Source organism: Heteronotia binoei, chromosome 5, assembly GCF_032191835.1.
Source record: "Heteronotia binoei isolate CCM8104 ecotype False Entrance Well chromosome 5, APGP_CSIRO_Hbin_v1, whole genome shotgun sequence".
Lineage (NCBI taxonomy): Eukaryota > Metazoa > Chordata > Lepidosauria > Squamata > Gekkonidae > Heteronotia > Heteronotia binoei.
The window spans coordinates 85,414,703-85,438,614 of NC_083227.1; the positions used below are offsets into that span (position 1 = coordinate 85,414,703).

Sequence of the window (23,912 nt, forward strand, 5' to 3'; positions counted from 1 at the left end):
GTATAGCCAAATCTTATCAGTGTCAAGCTCCTGCATATATCTTTCCCTTAGAAGCTGAATTGTGTTATTTACTACCTAATAGCCATGGCCATCCGGGTAGGGAGTGTTTAGATTCTCATGAAGCATGGTTTTGTCTCATGAGTGCGAGAAGGAATGCTATGGTAACTTCAAAGTCCTTATCTCCTTGATATGTGGTTCTTTCCCCTTTGTTGTTTACTATGGTAACATTTGACCCTTAAGGTAGAAGTGCCCGCCAAAATAGTAATGGTTGTGAACCCCTATTATATACCTCTGTATGTGGTTTGATTCTTCAGTTCTTTCAGTTACCGTACTTGTCTTGTAAGCATCTCTAGGTCTTAATAAATGGATCTATTTGAAATAAACAAAGGGTATCGTTATTGGGACTATCGGAGCTTGACAATCAGATCTCAGAAGCTAAGGAGGGTCAGTACTTCGATGGGAGACTACCAAGGACAACTTTGCTTTATCATTTGCCTTGAAAACACTATGGGATCAACATAAGTTGACTGCAACTTAATGGCACTATACACAAACACATCTCTCTCAGCATCCTTTGTTTTCATGACCAAGTAAACCCACAGTATTTAAGCTCCATGTGCATGCTCACAGTTTTGTGTCACACTTTTGGATCACTATGCATACTACATTGTTATGTCTGCAGTCAAACTCTGGATGCACACAATAATTAATAGGAAAATACTTATTTAGTTTACATTTTTAATACATTTTAATCCTCCTTTTCTCCTAAAAGCATACATTGTTCCTTTATCTTTGGTTTTATTCTCACAGCAGCTATGCAAGGTACATTAGGCTAAGAGAGAGCAATTTACTCAAGCTTCATGACTGAGTGAAGATTTGAACTTCGGTCTTCCAGACACTAGTCCAACCACTACTCCATCTCCAAATTTGTCTGTAATCCTTCCTGAGCCTGCTTGCAGAAAGGTTGTAATATAAATTTGAAAAAATAAAATAAATAAATAAAATACAATTACAGTGTTTTCATTCAAAGAAAAAAGCTATGCTGTTTTGTTTACTCATGCTGTGAAAACATTGTTATTAATATGCTGATTTTTGTGCAGATGCATTTAATATTCTTAACTATTTTTTCTTTGCTAATGGTTATTTACTTGTTATTTTAGATGTCAGCTCCAAATAAGTCAGCAGACTCCCGAGATGATGATGACGATGCATGGAACATTCAGTTACCACCCATAGATGTTCCCTCCACATCCCAGAGTTTGACGGAAACACAAAAAAAGCTGCTGAAATACCGCAGAGTCAAGGAGCAGCAGAAGATGCTTAATAAGATAGTGTAAGTGACTGTGTTATACATTCTACATAGGAGACCATAGGAGAAGATGCTACCTGTCTGGGAGCAGAGACTTTAACGGAAAATCCATTCTGCATTTTCTTTGCAGCTTTGCAAGCACAGAAGAACTTCCTGCTGCAGCCAGGAAAGACAAGGCAGAAGGAGATGGGAACTTCAGCAGCCTCAGAGCTTCAAAGGGAGAGGACAGGACGGGGGGAGATAAGAGCCCCATGGGCCTAATTAAAGCCCTGGGCTGGTTGGGTGTGGCCAATGAGCCGGACATTTGACACCCTTATCATACCCCTAGCCGCTCTGAGCCTGTCGGGGAAGGGCGGGATATAAATATGATAAAATAAATAAATAAATATACTTTATACCATAGGGCACTGCTCTAATTTTTGTAATCCAGGTTCTTTCACCGGGAAGTGTATGTATACTGCTTTGATTGCATTGATTTTAACTGTATAATTCCTTCCTGCTTGAGCCTCAGTGAGAAAGCCAGGCTGTAATGAAGTGAATAAATAAAAACAGTATGGGGACAATATGGCATGGCAATGGGCAAAAAACCGGCCTAGCAAGTATTTTCTCTGCAGTATGTTTTTTCCCCACTAGTTATATATATTTTATTGGAATTTTAAGAAACAGGATAAGGAAATACAGAATAAGGGAGGGAAAGGGGGAAAGGGAAATAACATTATTTCGACCTAAACTCTTCATCTGAAGCCTAGTCCACGAGTCGAAGGTAACATTGTAGGTCACTAACTCTTTTGTTTTCAGTTCGTCATTAGTCTTTAACAATTCATCATACGTAAGTATCATATTAGGTGACAATAGTATTGGTTGAATAAAGGCTTAAATTGGTGAGACCCACTTAAGAACTTTGTTGTAAATTTTTGGTTTTAACCAGGATCACACTTGGTTAGAGACCTTCTTATTAAATGAGTGTTGAAGCATTTTTGAGTATCTGTTTTCTGGTACCACAAATACGAATGCCATCCCTTGGGAAGATCATGTCCCTTTAATATTAACAGTCTCCTATTTTTTAATAGTATCCAGTCCCTCACCCAAGTTAGAGCACAGGCTTTATAGTATAACTGCTAGTCAGGAAAGGCAAATCCTGCCCTTTCTTTGGAATCTTGAAGCGCTTTCAACTTTATTCTTGGTTTTTTGTTCTGCCAAATAAAACTAGTGGTTAGTTTATTTAGCTCTTGAAAGAACATCTTCAGTAACACTATAGGAATAGTTTGAAAAAGAAAAAGCATCCTTGGTGGTATGTTCATTTTAATTGTTGTTATTCTTCCCATCAGTGAAATGTTCATGTCTTTCCATGTTTCCAATTTTTTTTATTTCTTTAATTAGTTTTTCATAATTCTTTTTATATAGAGTGCTTACTTTGTTAGTAAGTTGCATATCCAAATATTTGACTTTCTTCTCATATGCAAATCCTGATTCTTGTTGAAAAGGTTTAATTTGATCAGTAGTCATATTTTTTGATAGAAAGTTCATTTTCTGGTAGTTAATCTTCATATCTGCCACTTCTCCAAATTGCTTAAGATTCAATATCAGATGTTTAATATAGCCGGCAGGTTGTTCTAAAATAAAGACCATATCATTAGCAAATGCTCTCAACTTAAAATATTCACCTCTAAACGAAAGTTCTTTGATGTTAGAATCTTCTCTAATCTGATTGTTCAGTGTTTCCAGCGTACGAATGAATAGTAAGGGAGACGAAGGGCAGCCTTGTCTTGTACCTTTTTAGATTGAGTCTGTTAAATCTCCATTTATTACAACTTTTGCTATTTGCTGGGAGTAGATGACTCGAATATTCTTGAGGAAATCTGTTCCACAGTTCATAAACTCTAATTGTTGCAGCATAAACTGCCAATTAAGATTATTGAAGGCCTTCTTTGCGTCTAGAAAAATTAATGCCATATGTTTATCTGGGTGGGTTTCATAATACTCCAAAATGTTGTATATTATTCTCACGTTATTGCTCAGATGTCTTTTGGGAAGGAAACCTGCTTGATCTGGATGGATAACTTCCGCAGGTACTCTCTTTAAACGTTGAGCTAATATAAATGTAAAAATCTTATAATCCATGTTCAATAGAGAAATTGGTCTGTAATTTTTAATCTCTTTTGAATCTTTTGCCTCTTTAGGAATCAGCAAAATGCAGGCTTCTTGCCAGGAGGGTGGCATCTTACCTTCATCTCCTATTTTATCTAACAGCACCTTGTATAGGAGAGTTAAACAATCTTCGAAAGTTTTATAATATTCTGCTGGTAGACCATCAGGACCTGGTGCTTTACCATCTTTTTGTAATCTTATAGCCTCCACCAATTCATTCATTGTTATTGGGTCATTCAGAATTTTTTGTTGTTCTTTAGAGAAGGGTTGAGGACAATGTTGGACCAGGTATTCTTTCACAGCTTCCTTATCTACTTTTACACCTTTGTAGAGCTATTTGTAATAGTTCTCTATCATCTTTGCCATTCCCTTATTTGTAAATCTTTCTATGTTATCGCTTCCTCTGAGGGATATGATAGTTCTTTTTGCTTGTTCTTTTTTCATTCTGTATGCCAACCATCTACCTGGTTAGTTAGCATTTTCAAAATAATTCTGTTTAGCAAATTTTAATTTCTTTTCTTCTTCCATCAGTAAGAGATTAAGTTGATGTTGCAAAAATTTAGTATTATTTTGCAGTTCTGTTCTAAACTATTGTTGTTTAAGTTCTTTTCTGCTTTGCTCAGTTTCAGATTCAAATCTTGAATTCGGTTTATCCTCTCTTTCTTACTTTTAGCTGCAAACCTAATAGCTAGTCTCTAAAAAAAGCTTGACTTGTATTCCATATTGTTTGTATGGTTACTTCATGATTTATATTTTGTTTAAAAAAGAAGTCAAATTCTTTTTTTGTTTCCTGTACAAAGTCTTTGTCCTTCAACAGCTTTGTATTTAAATTCCATCTTCCTCTTCTTCTTACATCATTTAAGTCGATAGTTAAGACGCTATGATCTGATATTACTCGTGGGTGAATATCCGCCTGGTCAAAGTCTTTCATCAGACCTGTTGACAGCCAGCACATACCGATTCTAGACCAGGACTGATGTCTGTGGGAAAAATAAGTATAATCTCTTGATGAAGGAAATCTTGTTCTTCAAGCATCCACAAGGTTTAACTTATCTGCTAATTTCAAGAAGTGAGTAGGTAGCATCATTCCTTTGGATTTTGTTTGGGGAGTGGCCTTCCTGTCAAGATCTTTATTGAAAATAGCATTAAAGTCACCTACTACACAATATTCATCATAGTCCAAATCTAATATCTTTTGATAGAGATTCTGATAGAAATTTTCTTGGTGATTATTAGGGGCATATATTTTGGCCAATAAGACCTTTTTCCCTTCTAAGTTTAGCTCCAAAAATAACATTCGGCCATCCTCTGAAGCAAATAAAATTTGTGGGTTAAGCTTGTCTTTGATATAACTGGCCACAGCTCTTTTGTTCTGTTTAGGGTTTGAGGCAAAAAAACCATTCCCAGTTTTTTATTTTGCAATAATTTTTGATTATATGTATCTCTTGTAGAAAAATTACATCTGTTTTGAATTTAGATAGATATGTGAAGGTTTTCCTTCTTTTGGTCAGGAAGTTGAGAGCATTTACATTGAGAGAAAGTATCTTGATTTGTTGTTTGGTCATTATGATAACTTCTTATTACTACCTTTGATTTCCCTAAGCTTTTGAGCTCTTGTTTTACAGCTGGTTCGCTCCTGGTCCAGCTCCTTCTCTTCCTCTGGTTCTGATTGACTGCTGACTTCCTCATCAACTTGCTCTCCTTTCCCTTTGTTTTTCTTCTCTTTGCCAGCATATTTCTCTAAGAAATATTCCGCTTTATGAATTGAAGTGATTCTGTGTATTTTACCTTCATATGAAAATATCAGGCCTTCTGGGGTGAGCCAGGTATATGGTATTTCATTTTCTCTTAGGAAAGAACTCAGTTCCTTATATTATCTTCTCTTTTGCCTCATTGGCCAAGGAACTTCTTTCAACACTCTTATATACAAATTTTTTATCAATATTAGAATTTCTTTGCTCTGTCTAAGAATCAAGTCCCTGACATTCTGCCTAGCAAACCTGACATACACCTTTCTCGGAAGCGCCTTTTTTTGAACAAATGTGGAGGAAACCCGAGAAGCATAGTCTATTTCATATCTCATATCTAAGTGTTCATCTTGCAACATTTCAGTTAAGGCCTCTGACATTATTTTGACAATATCTTCTGATTTATCTTCTGGAATGTTCTGAAATCTCAACACACAGGCTGCCCTCTCCATTTCAAGTTGAAGGGTTCTGGCTTCTACTATATTTTGTTTTTTCTCTAGTTGTTCAACTTTGAGATCTGTCTTCACCACCTTTGTATCTAGAGCCTTCATCAACTTATTGGTTTCAGTTGTTTGGTTTTTGCATTCCTTTACATCTCCTTGAACTTGTTGCATTTGTTCACCTAAGTTACTACTTTGGCAGACAAGTCTGACATGGCCTTTGTCAATGTCAATTGTAAATCTTTAATTTCTTCCAGTAAATTAGGAGTGGCCGATTTGGCAGGTCCAGTCTGAGTGCTTGGAGATGGCATATTAGCTTTTTTGATCATTGTGGCAAAGATTGATAATTCAGTATATACAGAAGGAGGCTTGGTAAGGCAATATGAGCTTTAGAGCTTTAAAAGCTACCCAGTATCTTATGTTTATGATGATTTTTTTCCCTTTTAAATAAGGGGGATTCCCTCAATGCAAAAAGGAATGTTTACATTTAAACAAGATTTGTTATGGAACACAGCGTACTGTGACTGTCCACAGTATCCGTTATAAGCAGATTAGGTACTAAATTCAACAATATTTTCCCAGTGATAAAATACACACCAGTAAGCTGCCAACCCAAACAGACCAACCACAAATATAGCAAGTGTTAAGATACACAAATCTTATTGAAACATACAATTTTTATTATGTAGGCAAAAAAAGGTGATAGGCAAAATAGAGTCCTTTGTATCAGCTGCACAGAGTCAGAACAGAAACTAGTCTCACCCGCACCACAGGGTCCGCCTTCCCAACAGGTTCAGCTCCAGTTGCAGAGAGAATGTTTACAAGAATCCAAAGAGCAATAGTATTTGTCTCAAAAAAGTCAAACTGCAAAAAGTCCAAATTGCATTAACCAAAAGCTACCCATATTTGTAGAAGTTGCTCCTGATTCCAGAAGCCCTGTAACTTTTGTTTTATATCCAAATTTTTATAATCCATGTAATCCTTGGAAAAGAACTGAATAAAACTGTAATCCACAGCAAGCAAGGCAATTCTTCTCAGATTATAACAATATAGCTGTTGAAAATTGACACCACCAGTCAAAAAATGCAGAAATACCATTCTTCGGCAAGAGAAGAGCTGGGCATGCCCTAAAAACTCCTCTTTCACCTCTTCTCTAATAAATCAGTAACTTCTTAACAGAAGCACACAGCCAGCACGGGGGACTTCTTCAATTTACATGAAATATCACTGGAGACGTTTAAAAGCCTAGAGGAATGGGGGTAAGGGGGGGGGGGTAACCCCTCCCTCTTCCCCCTTTTCTGCAACCGTCACAGTTTCTCTTTTTTAATGAAGTTTATCCTCCTCGAATTATAATTCCATAAGCAAAGCAAGACAGAAGTTAGAAAGTTCTTGTAGAAGCAAGAAATTAGGTTGCAAGGACGCAGATCAACAGAAAAGTAGAAGTTTGGAAACAATCCGGAAGTCACCCCTTGTCCAAGATGGTGATCAAGGCAATCTCTGTGAAGGAGTTTCATGGCGACTGGAGACCTGTGGATCAAACCGCCACTTGGACCACTGTCTCCTGTCAAGCCACCTGCTGGGGGGATCTTTACCAAGGTTTCCCCTTCAGTCCCCCAGGTGGGGGGCCGTCCAATCACCTGATTCAGGACTGTTTGCTGGAGAGCTCTCCACGAACAGATCCTGCAGTGAGGCGCCAATTCCGGAATGTTATAGTATGTATTCAGTATGTTATATTAATATTAGCCAATTCAGTATGTTATATTAGTTTGCAGAATTTTATAAAAAGTTTCTAAAATTACTTTCTAACCGTACAGTTTTTTTTCAGCGTTACAGATGCTTTTAATGACTATACAACTGCCTTAGAAGAATTTGCTAAGAAAGGTTCTCCACCTCCTGCTCCAGAACTGCCTTCTACAGTAAGTTTGTAATATATTATATGATATTGGTACATCTAAGACTTGGAAAGTAACCCTAAACAGGTCTGCTCTGTCTGAATTTTACTATGGTCTATTCAATAGGGCTTACTCCAGGAAAGCGTCCCTGGGATTGGGCTGTTATACCCTTAAGAGGAGGAGAAAGAAGATAACAAAATTGCATGCACAGAATAGATTGGGTCAAACATTATTCGGGTAAACTAAACTATGTCCGAATATTTGTAGAATCTTGATAATGTCAGAGAATAACAAAGAATCCTTCTTATTCTATCACCAACCGAAGGGACCCAGTTCATTACTATTGTCCCTGCTGCTACTGCTGCTGTATCTATTAAACTGATGGAGATTGTGTGTGTGCACATACTATGCATGCACTCAGTTCTTACCATTTATGTGTTTTCTGTGCAGAAAAGCACAGGAGTTCCTGGCCTTTGAAGGGGTTTTTTTTTTGTGTTGGGGGAGGGGAGGTTCCTACACTTATACATACATTGTACTGTGGAAAAGTATTAGATATTCTCTTGACATCAGCAAAGAACAAAGGGAACAAATATGTCAATTATTCCTCCTCGTTAACAATGATGCCCTGCTTACAATGCTGCAGAGCTCCTTCTCTTTCTTTTTTCTGGAGGTTTGTGGGAAGTCAAGTGAAAAAATATGCACGCTCCTCCAGAAATCAGTTGTTAGAGTTCCCATAGGACAAATGTTTATTATAGGTCCATTTATTACAGGTCCATCAGTGGCTATTAGCCACAGTGTGTGTGTATATATAAAATTTTTTGCCACTGTGTGACACAGAGTGTTGGACTGGATGGGCCGTTGGCCTGATCCAACATGGCTTCTCTTATGTTCTTATATTTTAATCACACTGGGAGGGGGGGAGTTGTCTTCCAAAATTCAGGGCAGGACAACCTTCCTTTCAACACTGCAGTCAATTGACATCTGTAGCAGTGTTGTATGCAGGGAAGTACTGTGAATTTCAGAGAGAATGTGTTGGATGCAGCATAAGAATTGTACAAGAGCGCCATGTCTTCCACACTTGCCGCTCCTCCCAGCAGCCATTTCTGACTTCAGGAAGTTTTCTTTCTGGGATTATGAAACTTGCAGGTAATAATAGCCCCCAGGTCAGGAGGCAGTCTTGGGGAGAAAGAAGGGGGCACAACTGTACACTTCTTCCTCTTCCACCAGCAGAGGCCTGGAGCTGTCAGTTCCTTTTCCCGATAGATCATGGGATCCAACCCAATGTTTATTATCTCAAAACTTTAGGATTAAAAGCAAATACGTATTTCTTATTTATTATGCTGCTTAGTTGATGTTAATTTTATATATTCATTGTACTTTTTTCAATAGATGAACAGTGAGCAGAGGAAAATACGAGTAAGTGAAACTTTAAAAAAAAAATTGAAGCAATGCATTACTTGATTCTGAAAAAAAATCTGTCTAAAGGACCTGCAGAGGAACAATTAGACGTATATAATTGTGGCCAATGTCTGTTTGTTGATTTGTGGATATCAAAGCAACATAGAAACTTCCTGAATCATTGGTTTTAAAATCTTGCATATTATGGGAGAAATTATGTGCTTGAATAACTTAAAAAATGCTCTAAAGTTCTGTCAAGTAAACTTGAAGGCCACATTCCTGGTCTGTGGAGCATGAAAAAATGGGAAAATATTGGAGTGTGGATGTCTTTGGTAACTAATATTGTTTAAAAACTACTGTCTCCTTTTGAATGGATGGAATTACATTGCACATTGTATAAAATCAAGTATTCCCTCTCCTGGAAAATGTTCTTCATTTAGTTCAGCCCCATAGCCAGGATTTGAAGAATTGGGGGGGGCCCTGATTTTTTTCAGGGGGCACATAGTGGCCCCAACCCACATAGTGGCCTTCTCTCCTACCACCACCGAGGAGGAAAGCGGCCAGCTCGTTGCCATACAGCCTCCCCCCTCCCCACAGTTGCCCCAAGGAGATCCCCTTCCACCCCTCTTCCAGCAGCACTAGTGGGGAGCCACGCAGAGGTTTAGATACGCGCTGCACAGTCTCCTGCTCTTACCTGTAGCATGATCCAGCTAGGCAAGCCCGGTGGGACAAGGGGGGGTGGTGGAAGGCGCCATCAAGTCGCAGCTGACTTCTGGGGCTACAAGACCTTCGATTCGAATTTCTTCCTGTCGGAGGGCGAGCCGAGGCTGCCCAAGCGCAGCTCCCACCCTCAGGTGGCCAACGAGACCAGGCCAGAAAACCCCTGCAGGCAAACATCACCTCTTCACTGATCCCCAGCCCTGGACTGCAGCCAGGACCTCCACTTGTGTGCACCAGCCTACCCTACCCTGCCCTGTCTGGCAGAGAAAGCCTGCAATAGAACCATCCGCTCCCTACCCCCCCCCCCGCCACACTTGAGGTGCCCCGTTGTTTCTGCTTGCTGAGGGGTCAGAGAATTCTTCCGACCCCTAAGTAAGCAGAAGCAACAGTGTATGATGATGGCAGAATGGAGAAGGATGCAGCCAAGGCACTGGAGGCTGGTTAGGGGCCTCAAGTCAGGGGGCCCTGCCTAGCAGTCAGGGGACTGTGCCCCCACAGGCCTCCTCGTAGCTATGGGCCTGATTTAGTTAGTGAATTGTCAATTTATTATTTCTTCTGTTTATTACATCCTTTTGTATTAGATGATACATGCACAAATTGTGCCAAAGCAAGCTGAATACAGCTCATCGGTCATGTATGACATCCTACTCAAGTTCGCTAAACCTAAGGGTTTTTTTTTCTTTTTTCAGTCTGCCGAAGACTGCACAGACAGTAAAGTCAGGTTTGGCTTGGTGGTTCACAAGCATGCATTAGACAATCCTTGCTGCTTCATAAGCCAATTTGCAGATAGCTGTTCCCCAGTAGTCTTTGGCCAATGAATTAGGGCTCTTACGCGTTCCACCTGCTGGATTGTGAGCCCCTCTAGACTAGGGGAGGGGAGACGAGGTCTCCCAATATAGCCTAGACTCCCTATTTTCTGCTGCCACTCAACAAGGCAGTGGGAGAGGTGATGAGGTGATTCATTGTGTCAATATGCAACATTACTTCTGGTGCAAAACCAGAAATGACATAATTGCATTGCTGTGATGCCCTAGGACAGGAGTCCCCAACCCCCAAACTGCGAACTGGTACCAGCCCGTGGCCTGTTTCCAAGTGGGCTATGCAGTCGCCCGCCCACCCCCCTGCACAGCCTCATCCCCCCGCGCAGCCTCGCCATTCCCCATTTATACCACTTTAAGACCTGGGAAGGTGCCATGAAGCGCTTTCCAGGCTGACCTCCCCCACCCCCTGCTGATTAATCAGTGGGGAAAACCGCATCAGTGAGCGACCACTGAAACAGCTGTGCTGCTGTAGTTTTCCCAGCCAATTGGATCAGCTGATCGGTGGGGGGGAGGTCGGTCTGGAAGGCGCTTCACCTTCCCTGGCCTTAAAAGTGGTAAAAACAGGAGGCGGTGAGGCTGTGCGGAGGCGGGTGGCAAGGCTGCGGGGGGTGGGGCAGAGGAGGGAGGAAGAAATGGGGGGAGGCACCGCGGGGGGTGGGGTGGGGGGATGGCTGCTGGCTCTGGGGCTGCAGTGGGCCGGCCAGCCCTGGGGCCGGTCCCTGGGATAAAAAAAGGTTGGGGGCCTCTGCTCTAGGATACACCTAAAACAGGATACCTTGTTTCCATTCCCCAGAGACTGCTGCCAAGGTGTGAGCAAAGGCTAGCAACCCTATTCTAGACCTACTGTTCATGGTTTGGTTTGGTTTGGTTTGTGCTGCTTTCTGGAAGGACCTACTGCTGGTGCTCGCACATAGAGAACAAGGGCATCACAGCTCCTGCTTCTCTGCATGCATTCTGAGAGGAGCAGTAGGATGGTGAGATGAAGTCACTAGTGGTAGATATAGGCTAAATTAGGAATTTCCCCTTCCCTCTGCATGTAATTTCTCAAAGTTCCCTGTCTCCTAGGAGCAGCATTTTATGGCGATCAGGGGGCTGACAGAGGGAGGAGAGGGACAGGAGACAGTTAAATTCCATTTCGCAGATGGAAAATGTAGTTTGGATCCAACCCATGGTTCTGATACTTGGCTTATCCCTCACAACAGTATACTTCCTGATGCTTAGTTTGTTTCCGGTTTCCTTGGTTCTGGTCTTGACGTGGGTGAGATAATCATATCACTCTTCCTGTCATGTAATTCTAATCTTACATGCTTGCAGCGTAGTGGCTCCTATGTCTAGAAAAACCATGTTAAGACATGGTGAAGTTCTTTCTTGTTAACTACTGTTTACATTTCCTGTTAATGTCTGTTGTCTTCTTCGTATAATTTCTTCCATGATTCTGCATCGTTCCATTGACTATAGAAGTTGCCCAGAGTTTTAGGGGCTTAGCATAAAAGCTATAAAATTGTATGACTATCAGTATTAGCTATAGGTAAATTATCCAGTTTTCCAATAATCTCGTCTGTTGTTAAATTAGAGGGGGGATAAACCAATTTAAATGTTTACTGTTTACTGCAATGTTATACAAACATTTCTTATGTTGTGTGGCAAAAATGCTAATTACAATAAATTGATTCACAAATGTTTTGTCTGCAAGGTTCAAATGAGGCCAAGGACCAACTTAATGTGGTATAAAATTACATTTTTTAAATAAATAAAGAAAATAATTGCTTAGTCTTATGTAAAGGGAATTATGTGCATGATCATGGTATCATTTCAGAACAATTATCTGTTCATGAAGAAGTGTGTAGAAAGTAATCCAATAGTACCTATTCAGCAGGAATGGTTAACTTCTATGCTCACTTTGGTACCTCCACATCTAATAGAAGGCAAAGGCAGAAGAGAACTAGTTGAACAACTTTTAACTGAGGTTACAACAGATTATGAAATGAGCATGAAGAGATATATGGGTAAGTTCCATTAATGGCACTATATTATATTTGTACACATTATAGCTACCCCGGAACTAGGGTTGCTAGCTTCCAGGTGGGTATGCAAAAAAGTATGTATATACCATGAATAAAGAACTAAAGATATATTCTATCATCTAAATGTTCGATTTATACAATTCCAAATCAATACATATAACGGGTCTTAATAGTCCATGAAGTATATATACAATGTTCAAAGCTCAGTTCATAGTCCAGATTACATCTAGATTTCTCTATAGATTGAAGTGCTTGTGCTGTAGAAATTAATTCCAGTTCCTTAATTTTCAGAATGTGGAACTTGGATCGTTGAAAGGACATTCACATTCCACCTCTAATGGAGCCCCCCAGCCTTTAGTTCCATTTCCAAAAATGTTTTCAAAGGGGACAGAATGTCATCCTATAAACTCCTTCTTTTAAATCCTGCGCACACAGTATACTCCATATATATAGTTCTAGTTTAACAACAATAAAAATGTAATAAATACAGTAATACTTACCAACTAAAAATGTCAGCATATTCCACAAGCACAATTTTCAGAGAATAGTATCTCAACCATTACATGTGGCCATTATCTTATAAATACAGTTCTCACAAATTAACAATACCTGTGCCAGTTTTTAAAGAAACATACATATGACTAGCACTGTGTGTGGATAAGCCAATTTCAATGACATCACTCATAGAAAACAAGCATAATCAATAACCAGAAGGGGCTAGAGTGTTCACTTTATCTTTCTAAAATGTCACCTCTCAAAGTAGGATTTTTTGCACATCATTAACAGGATCACAATCACCTTTATAATTAAAAATTACAAAAAATCTCATGTCATCCACAGAATGGTTGAGTTCAACATAATGGGACACAAGGGCAGCCCTCTATAATTTTATTTTTTATGCGAGAAGAAGATAGAAGAAGATGATATTGGATTTATATCCTACCCTCCACTCCGAAGAGTCTCAGAGCGGCTCACAATCTCCTTTACCTTCCTCCCCCACAACAGACACCCTGTGAGGTGGGTGGGGCTGGAGAGGGGTCTCACAGCAGCTGCCCTTTCAAGGACAACCTCTGTCAGAGCTATGGCTGACCCAAGGCCATGCTAGCAGGTGCAAGTGGAGGAGTGGGAAATCAAACCCGGTTCTCCCAGATAAGAGTCCGCACACTTAACCACTACACCAGACTGGCTCTCCAGTGTTCTAAGTTATGAACTTTGACTGGGCGTGTGATACTACCTACCTACATTTTTTTTACAATCACAGATGACTACATACACCACATTGCGCATATTGCAATTACTGGAAGATTTAAGGGATATGTCACACACTGGAGTATAGGCAAGGGGGAAGTCTGAGTTGAGTCTGAGCCAGAGGAGTGTTGTAAGAACCAATAGCCAAGTCCACGTCACAGTCCTAGAGCAGGGTTGTTCAAGCCAGGAGTCAAGAAACCAGGGAGTCAGCGGGAACAGAGCCCAGGAACGGGAGTCAGTGTGGTTGCAAGTCACTGGATGGGCTTGTTGCATGCAGCTCGAAACAGGAGCTTAAATAGGTACCTGCTGCTGTTTCCAATTAGCAAGCTGTGGGGCCAGCCTGGCATCTGCTAAAATTTTGGGCTGAGTGAACATCTTGCTTGCATCCTGGCCTCTTTTCGCTGTGTTGCTAAGTCCCAGCGGAGCCTTTCCGGACGTGAGCAAGGCAAGGTGGTGAACTGGAGTGTGTGTCTGTCTGTTTTTGTTCCTCGTCAGCTGTAGAGCCAGGTGCTGAGAATGCCCTGGGCGGCAGCAGTAAATCAGACAAGCCATGAGAGGGGTCAGCTACAGGCTCCACTGGGTCTATTAACTCTGTTGGCTCTGCCTGGCCAGGCTCCTCATTGAAGCCCATGACAGGATTCAGAGAAGTTAGTACATGCTGGAGTAAATTCCTAAATCTGAAGTGCTAATGGGCATATCAAACAACCCCCATAGTGATTGAGTCTTACTATTTGTGTGGTCTCTAACCACTTCTTAGCCATGCCTGAATGGACTATATCGGGTCACCAACCCCCTGGCCGGGGACCACTACTGGGCTGAAGCCTGTCTGCAAGTGGGCCGCAAAGCCTGGTGGCCCCCCACCACCACTATGGAGTTTAGCTTTGTCACCCCCCTGCCGCTGCCCTCTCTTTCTCCCCGGTGCTGCAGTGCAGTGCGGTGTTCCGTTGCTTCCCTCCCCCCTCCCTCTGATTGTGCCGAGCCATGCTGAAAGTGGGCCTTACCAGTTTCAGTGGGGCCAGCGCTCCATCTAACACTTTGACGTACACGTGAGAAAATGCTTCTTTCCCCTCCTTCCTGGAACCGGAAGTGAGGGGGGAGAAGCATTCTCTCATGCGTACTTCAAAGTGTTAGATGGCGTGCTGCCCCCATCGAAACTGGTAAGGCTCAGTTTCGACTCTGCTCTGCTCGATCTGAGAGGGGGAGGGCGATGACGGAGCGCCACACTGCACTGCAGCACTGGGGAGAGAGGGAAGGCGGCAGGAGGGGGGGACATGAGCCTCATTGCGCATGGTGGGGGGTGATGGAGCTAAACTCCAGTGGGCCGCTTCTTCAGTGGATTGCCTGCCGCTGCAGAGGCGCTGTGAGAGGTGGGCGGCGATGCTGTGTGGTGCCGCAAGGGGAGGGGGTCAGGGCAGTGAGGCTACATGGCATCGGGGTGGGCGAGGCTGCACAGCACCACAGGGAGCGGGAGAAAATTTGGTGCCCCCACCCTACTCACCCTGGGGTTGCGGTGGGCGGGCCAGCCTTGGTGCCGACCCCGGTACCAAGAAGGTTGAGGACCACTGGACTATATGATGTTTGAAATGGCTGGGCATTGCAAGCTTCTCCCGGGTTTACTCAGATTGGCAATGACTGTCCAATATAATGTCCTCGTTTGGCTGTGGGTTCCCCGGTTACTCACTAGGCACCAGTACTCAGGTGTACTCAGCAGAGACGAGCTGGCAAAAAGCATCAACCCTTATTTGCAAGGATACAACTCCAGCAAGCAACAGTTTCAACTGGCCATACAAATGCTGGAAAGTGAAATGAGCTCCACTCCATTGAAATACATGGCAGCACAGACAAAGTTGCAAGGAAAATGCAGAATGGATTTTCCATTAAGGTCTCTGGGCCCAGATAGACTACTCCCAGAGACCTTAGTGGAAAATCCATTCTTCATTTTTTTTTGAAGCTTTGCAAACCCAGAAGAGCTTCTTGCTGAAGCCGGCAAAGACAAGACAGAAGCTGGCAACTTCAGCAGCCCCAGAGCTTCAAAGGGTGAGGACAGGAGAGGGAGAAAAGGGCCAGGGGCCTGATTAAAGCCTTGGGTGGGCCAGGTGCAGCCCACAGGCTGAACTTTTGACACACCTGATCTAAAAAAACTAGCCACAATGGTATTATATGCACTTTTGATTTCACTCCATTTCCCAACTCCATCTGTAGGATTGTATTAAAACACTGGCACTTGTTAAGTGAAATGCTGGGGTGTGATTCTTTGCCATTTCCATGGATCTCTTCTGAGTTAACTTTCAGGCGGGGCTTGATGTTCTCTAGGAATTACAATTGATTTCCAGACTACCAAGATCACTTCCCCTGGAGAAAATGGGAGCTTCAGAAAGTAGATTTATGGTATCCTATCCCTGTTGAGCTCCCTCCCCATACTACATCCTCAGATCTCCAGGAATTTCCCAACCTAGAATTAGCAGCCCTACCAGCTACTCATATTCCAATAAATGTTACATAATTTAGAATTTTCTGGCACATACATTATTTTATTTGACAGCAAAAACTACAGTCCTGACCCTGTTTATCCTTATTTTTGGAAAACCTGCCAATATGTTATTGTTACCAATCTTAATACTACTAGTAGTAGATACCTGAACTGGAGACTTTTCAGCTCAGGTCTCACACTGTAAGTTTTCAAAAACAAAGGTTAATTATTTATTTCTAGTGTATCAAAAGGTAAGAAAAATTATTGGAAATGGGAGAGTCCCTTTTTATATTAGGATAATATTATTCTAATACAGAATTAGTATTAGGGTAATAAAAAATATTCAAGTAGTTTCTCCAGTAACATTTGTGTGACCTCTTCATACATTTGAATAGTCAGTCTATTGATTTGCTTACTAGGAAAGAATGGGAAAACGGGGTTTTTTTAAAAAAAAATTGTCAATAATGTTTTCTAATTTATTAATATATTCCAGTCCGAAGTGTTCTGGTTAAGCCTTCTGTAAAAGGGCTTGAATATGAAAAAGAAGAACCTTTGCCAGTTTCACCTGTGTGAGTAAATTAAATTACGGTCTAATGACCATATCTATTGCATGTATATATGTGAGTAAACCAAATTAAATTAGGGTCTAATGACGGTATCTATTGCATGTATATACAGTAGGAGGTACCTTGCTAATTTGTGACTGTCATCTGGATTATCATTCAATGTATCTCCGTAATTCAGATGACACCAGGGTAATAAATGTATGAGGTATGAAGACTGCTGCCTGAGCTTATTCTATAGGTCAATGTGGTTTAAACCGTGTACATATCTGATTAACTGACTTCTAGAGGATGAAGAGATAACAAAACTTTGTTATGTAGAACAAAAGCTTCTTACTTGCTGAAAATCCAAATAGCTTAATTATTCATTTGGACTATCTTGAATAACAGAAAGGTAGCTGGAATATTGACATCAGGGTTGAAAACAAGATTTTGAGAGTGGAGTTGCAAGGTCTTGACCTGGATGTTGTAGCTGTACCTTTAGATTCACTAAGGCCCTGAATGAGAAATCAGTGGGCTGATGGGGTGGTGGAAATATACCTTCTGGTTCCTTGCTCAAGGACTAAGAAACTTTTGTCTGAGGGGCAGAATCAAGTATAGAGTCCTCTTTAGGGTACTCTATGGCATAGAATACTTGAAACTTAAGATATGAGAATGTTTGAAAAATGCAGAGTCCACAGTGACTTCCACTGACATGCATTTGTATAAGTCTCTGCCTCAGTCATAACTTCATAGAAAGCAGTATTTTTAAGCAAAAAAATTGAAGTCTTAAAATCAATCAAATATTTTAAGGTAGGAAAGTATCCCTGTGATCTGTTTATAGGAGGTATGAAATTACTTTGTTTGTACTGCTGTTTTAACTCTTTATTTTTCCAGTGGATTAGACTTTTCCCAGCCTTGGCATAAAAGCTTTATACAAGCAAGAAAACAGATTCTCGCAAATTTACATATTCTTCATCCAACTCTAAGAACTTTACTGGATATTGGCTATAAAACCTTTTCCAATTTACTTATAGTAGATGTGTCAAGTTTAAGGTAAATTTTATGTTGAAGTAAAATTCTAAATATAGTTTACATAAAGAGATCTGGTTAGGTACATTGTATTATGAAATGGTTATTTATTTTATATCAGTATTTACAATAAATGCTTAATGTGTAACATTGTTTCCTTATATTGCTAGACATTAGTGAAATCATTATGTAATTTTAATATCTTGTTACTATTACTATTTGATTTGATTTTTTTCCAACTTAGCACTAAGACTTTTTCCTCCAAATAAATTGTAGGTTCAGTATTTTAATCAATGTATTTGATTCTGGATGTAGCCAAATCTGTTGGATACTTAAATCTGGAGAGTAGAATCATGAATAGACAAGAAAAGTCTTCATACAAACCTGGAAAAAACCCCTCAGGTTTGCAGAAAAATCTAAATTTGAAAGAAAGAAAAAGCACTGGAAGGTTAACCCCCCACACACAAAATAATAAAAGCCAGTCAGTCATTTATTAATGCTTGAAGACTAGTATGTCGTAAGCCTACAAAAGGATTATATTAATATACAGACAAATATAGAGGAAATAGATATACAATATGGAAAACATAGATATGAAATTTTACATTAGGAAATGGTAAACTTAAGTGCCACAGAGAAAAATGTTGCAATTGCTAGAGTCATATATGGATCAATGTTTGCCAATAATCTTGCTTATAGATTGTAATCCATTTATCGTGAGCCAAGTTATTACAATGTGTAAAGAAGTCCCAAATATTGTACAAGTCGCTGGATTTACAGTCACTTGGCTGCTCAGAAAAGGGAATTCCTAGGAATCTGCCTGCTAATTCTTCTAATAGAAAGGCATTTAATCTAGCCTTGGAGAAGAGTATTCTATACTTAGGAATCATTAAATAATTACAGTAAGCAGGCAGAGACTTTGAGATTGAAAGACCTAGATAATATAGGAAATACCCTTTGAGCTCTACAGAATAATAGAAACAGTGCCTTTAGCTTTAAGAAACGAATTCCTTCAGTTAGGGCTTTTTTGTAGCAGGAACTCCTTTTCATATTAGGCCACACACCCCTGATATAGCCAGTCTTCTTGGAGCTTACAGTAGGTCCTGGAATAAGAGCCCTGTAAGATCTTGGAGGATTGGCTACATCCGGGGTGTGTGGCCTAATATGCAAAGGAGTTCCTGCTACAAGAAATGCCCTGCCTTCAGTAGTTGTTGCTAAGGAACCACAACAGTATTGTCAGCTTTCCAGCCTTAGTTTCTGTCAGCTTTTGAGGAAGGATTCATCAGGGTCAGGCCTGCCAGCAGCCACTAGGTGAGTTGCTACCACATGATTTATGTGACTGATCCATGTCTGGCTACTTACTACTGTTCAACAGCAGCTACCTCATGAAATCTAGTGTGATGTAATGCTTAGAGTTTCTAACTAGGATCTGGGGGACCTAGGTTTGTATCCCCATTCTTTCATGAAAGCTCACTAGATGACCTTGGGCAAGTCTCACAATGTTGACCTACCTCGCAGGGTTGTTGTGAAGATAAAATGGATAACTATGTAAGCTGACTTAGTCCCTCATTGTGGAGAAAAGCAGAGTATAAATGAAGTAAATAAATAATAATATAGCTGAAGATGACCAGATAAAAGTTGGTTGGTGGGAGGGTAGGAGAGAAAGAAGCAGGGGAAGACAAGGATAGGAGCAGCTAAAGAGGAAATCATTTGGGGAGGGGATACAGAGGAAAGTGAATTGCCTTTCACAAATCTCTGCAGGTTTCCCACTTTGTAACTGGGCCCTAGCTCAGCAGCCAGCACCACACAACTGGGTCCAGCTGGCAGTTGGCATCACAAAACTATGTTCTGGCCAGCCAGATAGCCAAAAGCATTCAGAGTTTTCCTGGGGGGAGGCTGCCAGTGGAAAAGAAGGTGGGAAAGCTGAAGACAGTGGGAAAGTAAAGGTAGGTTGGCTGGTGAGTAGGAAGAAGAGAAGGAAACAGGAAAGGGGGAAGCAGGAGATGTTATTGGGGCTTTCAGGGAAGGAAACAAAGTAGACTTTATAGTAGTGGGGGAGAGGAAAAGGATGCCCCCTGCAAGGCCTCCTGGGGGAGTAGATAAATACTCCTTGCAGGAGATAAATATCAAAATTTCAGTACTTCTGTGCACACTGTTTTCATTTTTCCCATAAACAGTCATGTAATTGGCTTTGTTTCACATGCTTCCATTTTGCATAACAGTCTTATTTTATTAATATATAGGTCAAAAGGCCCGGTTGATTGTGAATCACTTCAAAATGATGTGTCCATAAACAGCTTAAAAACAGAAGAAAAGATTTTAAACACATGGTATCCTAGAGTTATCAATCTCTTCACCAGAAAAGAGGCACTGGAAGGTGTAAAGGCAGACAAAGTTGATTCTTTCTATAATTGTGTGGCTACACTTATGTCTAATCAGGTAAAGCTGCCTTTTCGTTTATCTGTAGTGGTGGATTCTTGCCCTATCATGAGTGCCATAGAATGCATATGGATCTCCATTGTGTATGTGCTTTCCCAAAAGAGTAGCACTCTGCATATGCAAAGGTTAATGCTGATCTTTGTTGAGTATTTTCTGTAGTGGAGACAGGGTTCCACACGCTCATCAGAAACTCTGCTGTAGCAAGAGAGAGATAGACTAGAGCTCCTGTATATAAATTCTCCATTGAAGCCCTTATGAAATTACTGTTGACCTACATGAATTCAAAATTAGATTTTAATTACAAATCATATTCATTATCTGCTGACAAAACTCAGAATATTGGTTGTTGTAGATTTTCCAGGCTGTGTGGCCGTGGTCTTGGCATTGTGAGACCTGACGTTTCACCAGCAACTGTGACTGGCATCCTCAGAGGTGTAACCCAGAATACTGGAGTTCTCTCTGGGTCAGATTTGATATGCAAAATGCTTTAAGAAATAAGCACAGTATAACTGGAAAACCAGACCTTACAATTTCTCAATATAATATAGAGTCATATGTTATATGTGAGATTTTTATTAAAGAAATTCCAAATTAAGTAAAATGTTTCTTGAGCTCTTCAAAATATAGGCAAATTATAAATATCAAATAAAATTAAGGCCTAAAGAAAGGATACATTTAGTGCTCTAATTAATTGATTCTTTTTGCAAAATATGTATGGGTTTTCTCACTGTATAAATATGGACCGTCCTACCTCCTAGAGGTGCTCAGGACAGAAGTGCACAAGCTGTAAATTTACAGTTGGAAGTCTGCACACATTTTCCACATAGCAGTCATATATTTAATCTCCAGTGCACAGAACCTAAGTAACTTGCTAGTTGCACATTGAAGAGCAGTCTGCTGAAAGAAGAGGGTTCTATAAACTCTGATATTGACTCTTCCCATGGACCTGCCAACACCCCCAAGGATGATTGTGTGTATCATGCCCTAAATTTTCATGCTGTGTTTTAAATTTCAGAATTTACATTCTAAATAAACTGAAATTCTGCAAAATGGATTAGAACTACATTAGGATAAATCATAAACCTGGGTCATTAGGGGCTTGGATTGTGAACACCAGGTTGGAAAATTCCTGGAGATGGGAAGGAACCTCAGCAGGGTAGAATGCTATATAGTCCACCCTTCAAACCAACCATTTTCTCTAAGGGACCTAATCCCTTTAGTCTGGTAATAACGTGTAATTCCAGGACATCTCCAGGCTCCATCTGGAGGTTGGCAACCCTAATAGGGGTTAGGTAGCCCAGCCCCACTAATAACTTATGCTTGTCAGTATATTTGTATAGATTTGCTGATGTGGGGAGACATTTTCTTTTTTATCAGGTGTAATGAAATTATTCTGTGTTCTTTCATAGCTGAAGGAGTTATTGAAAAGAACTGTCGAGGCTTATGTGAAACTATTTGATCTTCAAGACCAACGATGGCTGCCTTTATTTAAGATGGATCTGACTTTTGATGATGAGAAAATGGACTTTTATCCAAGCTTTCAAGATCTGGAGGATGCTATATTGTTTGTAATTAGTTTGATTTCACAGAGTCTGCAGGTGCAGTTTAGTCTTCTGTTTTGTCTCATAAATGTGTAGTAATGATAACTGCTACATCATGTATATCCTAATGCCAAATAGAGCTGTTTGTAATTAAGGTCTCTACAACCATAGATCTATCCCAAATAATAACTGCACCCTTACTAGTAGTGCATACATATTAGATTTGATGTTTGCCATGACTCTTAAGCAGTGCTTAAGTCATTAGGGATGTTGAGACAACATCATTACTATGCTTAGATTACACTCTCTGAAGGCATATATAACTGACATTCTCTGGTACTGAGGGTCTGCCTTAAGAGGCTAATGGAGTCTGATGGAGTCCAAGATGCTTTAGGGGTTCTCCCTACTAACCTTGACAGCACGTATGTTGTTAACCTGGTTTGCCTGAGGAATATCAGGTTGAGGGTGGCATCTGGCATGAATATAAAGCAGCAAAATAAACATAAACAGAAGAAATACTAAAGCCACAACCAGCCGTCAAGTCCACATTTCCATAAAACAGCTCAAGTAAAACAGTTTTAAAGTGGCCAGATCCTTTTTTTTTGCATGTATTTCTTTTATTTTACTTACAGCAAGAGAATACATACAGACACCACAAAACACCCCATCCCAATACCTATACCCACATATACCAACAATACACATACTACATAAAATACATTTAAAAATGGGGTAGAGGCTGCAGAATCTTATTAATCAAGTACATTTCTTTCATCTATATTGTGACCCATCTGTTTGGCATTTAAAATGATATAACTTAATAATAATTAACATAATACTGATTCATTTCCTTTACTTTACCCCTTTATTCACTGGTAAAATAAATTCCATTTACCTGCTGTTTGTTTGCCAGGTTTCTCCCTTTACTTATCCATCAGGGTATCTGCTTCCGCTATGTCTAACGTCATTACTATAACTTCATCTATTGTTGGTGCCTCTGTTCCCTTCCAATATTTTGCCAAAACAATTTTTGCAGCTATTACTATATAAAGTGGCCAGATCCTAATTGGCTTTTCTGGATGCCCTGCTGATGAACAGAGAAGGGCTAAACCTTTTCCTTGAAGTGGTGGCTTCTCCCAGAACCCTTCCCATAGATCTGGGGACCTTTCAGAGTAACACCCCTTGAGATATGAGCTGCTGCTACCAGAACAAAATTTTACCTTTCCCCCCGGCCTCATGTTTCTAGATACATATATAGCTATTCTGTTGTTTAAAGTAGGATTCTTCACTGTTAAATATATTCACAAATCATTGCAGAAATAAACAGTGAGATGGTGTAGCCTGCAGAAATTGAAAAATAGCTAAAACAAGTCAAGTCCAAAGTTAAATTTGTAAAGACAGAGAACAGTATGCTTGCAACTTAAGTAATAAAAGCAAATATAAATATATTAAATTGAGGCTAATCAGTGAAAAACAATGTATATGTGAAAAATCAATACTATGCAATTTGCAAAGCTAAATGGCATAAAATTTGCATTAAGGGATCTCTGACAGATGCATTTATTCATTAATGAATCGTTGCTTAAAATCTGTGGTAACTCTTATATGTGTTTTAAATAGAATATCCAAACAATACACTCTTGGTTAGGAGGTGGAACTGTTGTTTCTACCATCGACACTGTACTTCCTGATCATGTGATAAAATGGGCCTCAGCTGTACTGAGGGGAGCAATTAATGAGAACTTGAAAGGTCCCAAGGCACATTTTGATTATTATGGTGAGTGACTTAAAATTAGACTTTGCAAGAGAATTTTAGTGTATTACAGTGCAGTCATAAGCATAGTTACACCCTACTAAGACGTTTGACTTCAGTGTTTCTAGAAGGGGGTAACTCTGCACTGTTAGTCTTGTGATGAATGTATCACTGATGAATTGTCAATGTGATTGTTGCCTTGCAGTTGAGAAATATGGCTGGCTGGTAGATGGTTCTGCGGATGACCGTATAAGAACATTTGAAGCTGAGGAACATACTTTTGATGAATATGCAGAGGTAATTTTAGCTTATAACTTACTAGTAAATGCAGTTTGTGTTATGCAGATATAGATATACCGTACATTCTGGTTGCTACTAGAAATCCGT

At 40.2% G+C, this 23,912-nt stretch overlaps 1 protein-coding gene across 1 annotated transcript in view; it reads left to right on the forward strand.

The window, feature by feature from the left end:
• Positions 1-1,160: 1,160 nt before the first annotated feature.
• Positions 1,161-23,912, forward strand: part of DNAH12 (dynein axonemal heavy chain 12) — a 194,923-nt gene continuing 172,171 nt past the window's right edge. Inside the window, exons 1-10 of the mRNA XM_060239731.1 lie at positions 1,161-1,333; positions 7,471-7,561; positions 8,927-8,953; positions 12,293-12,482; positions 16,712-16,787; positions 17,658-17,816; positions 20,036-20,231; positions 21,641-21,829; positions 23,393-23,549; positions 23,731-23,822. Coding sequence (XP_060095714.1) covers positions 1,161-1,333; positions 7,471-7,561; positions 8,927-8,953; positions 12,293-12,482; positions 16,712-16,787; positions 17,658-17,816; positions 20,036-20,231; positions 21,641-21,829; positions 23,393-23,549; positions 23,731-23,822 — 1,350 coding nt within the window. The remainder of the gene's footprint in view (positions 1,334-7,470; positions 7,562-8,926; positions 8,954-12,292; positions 12,483-16,711; positions 16,788-17,657; positions 17,817-20,035; positions 20,232-21,640; positions 21,830-23,392; positions 23,550-23,730; positions 23,823-23,912) is intronic.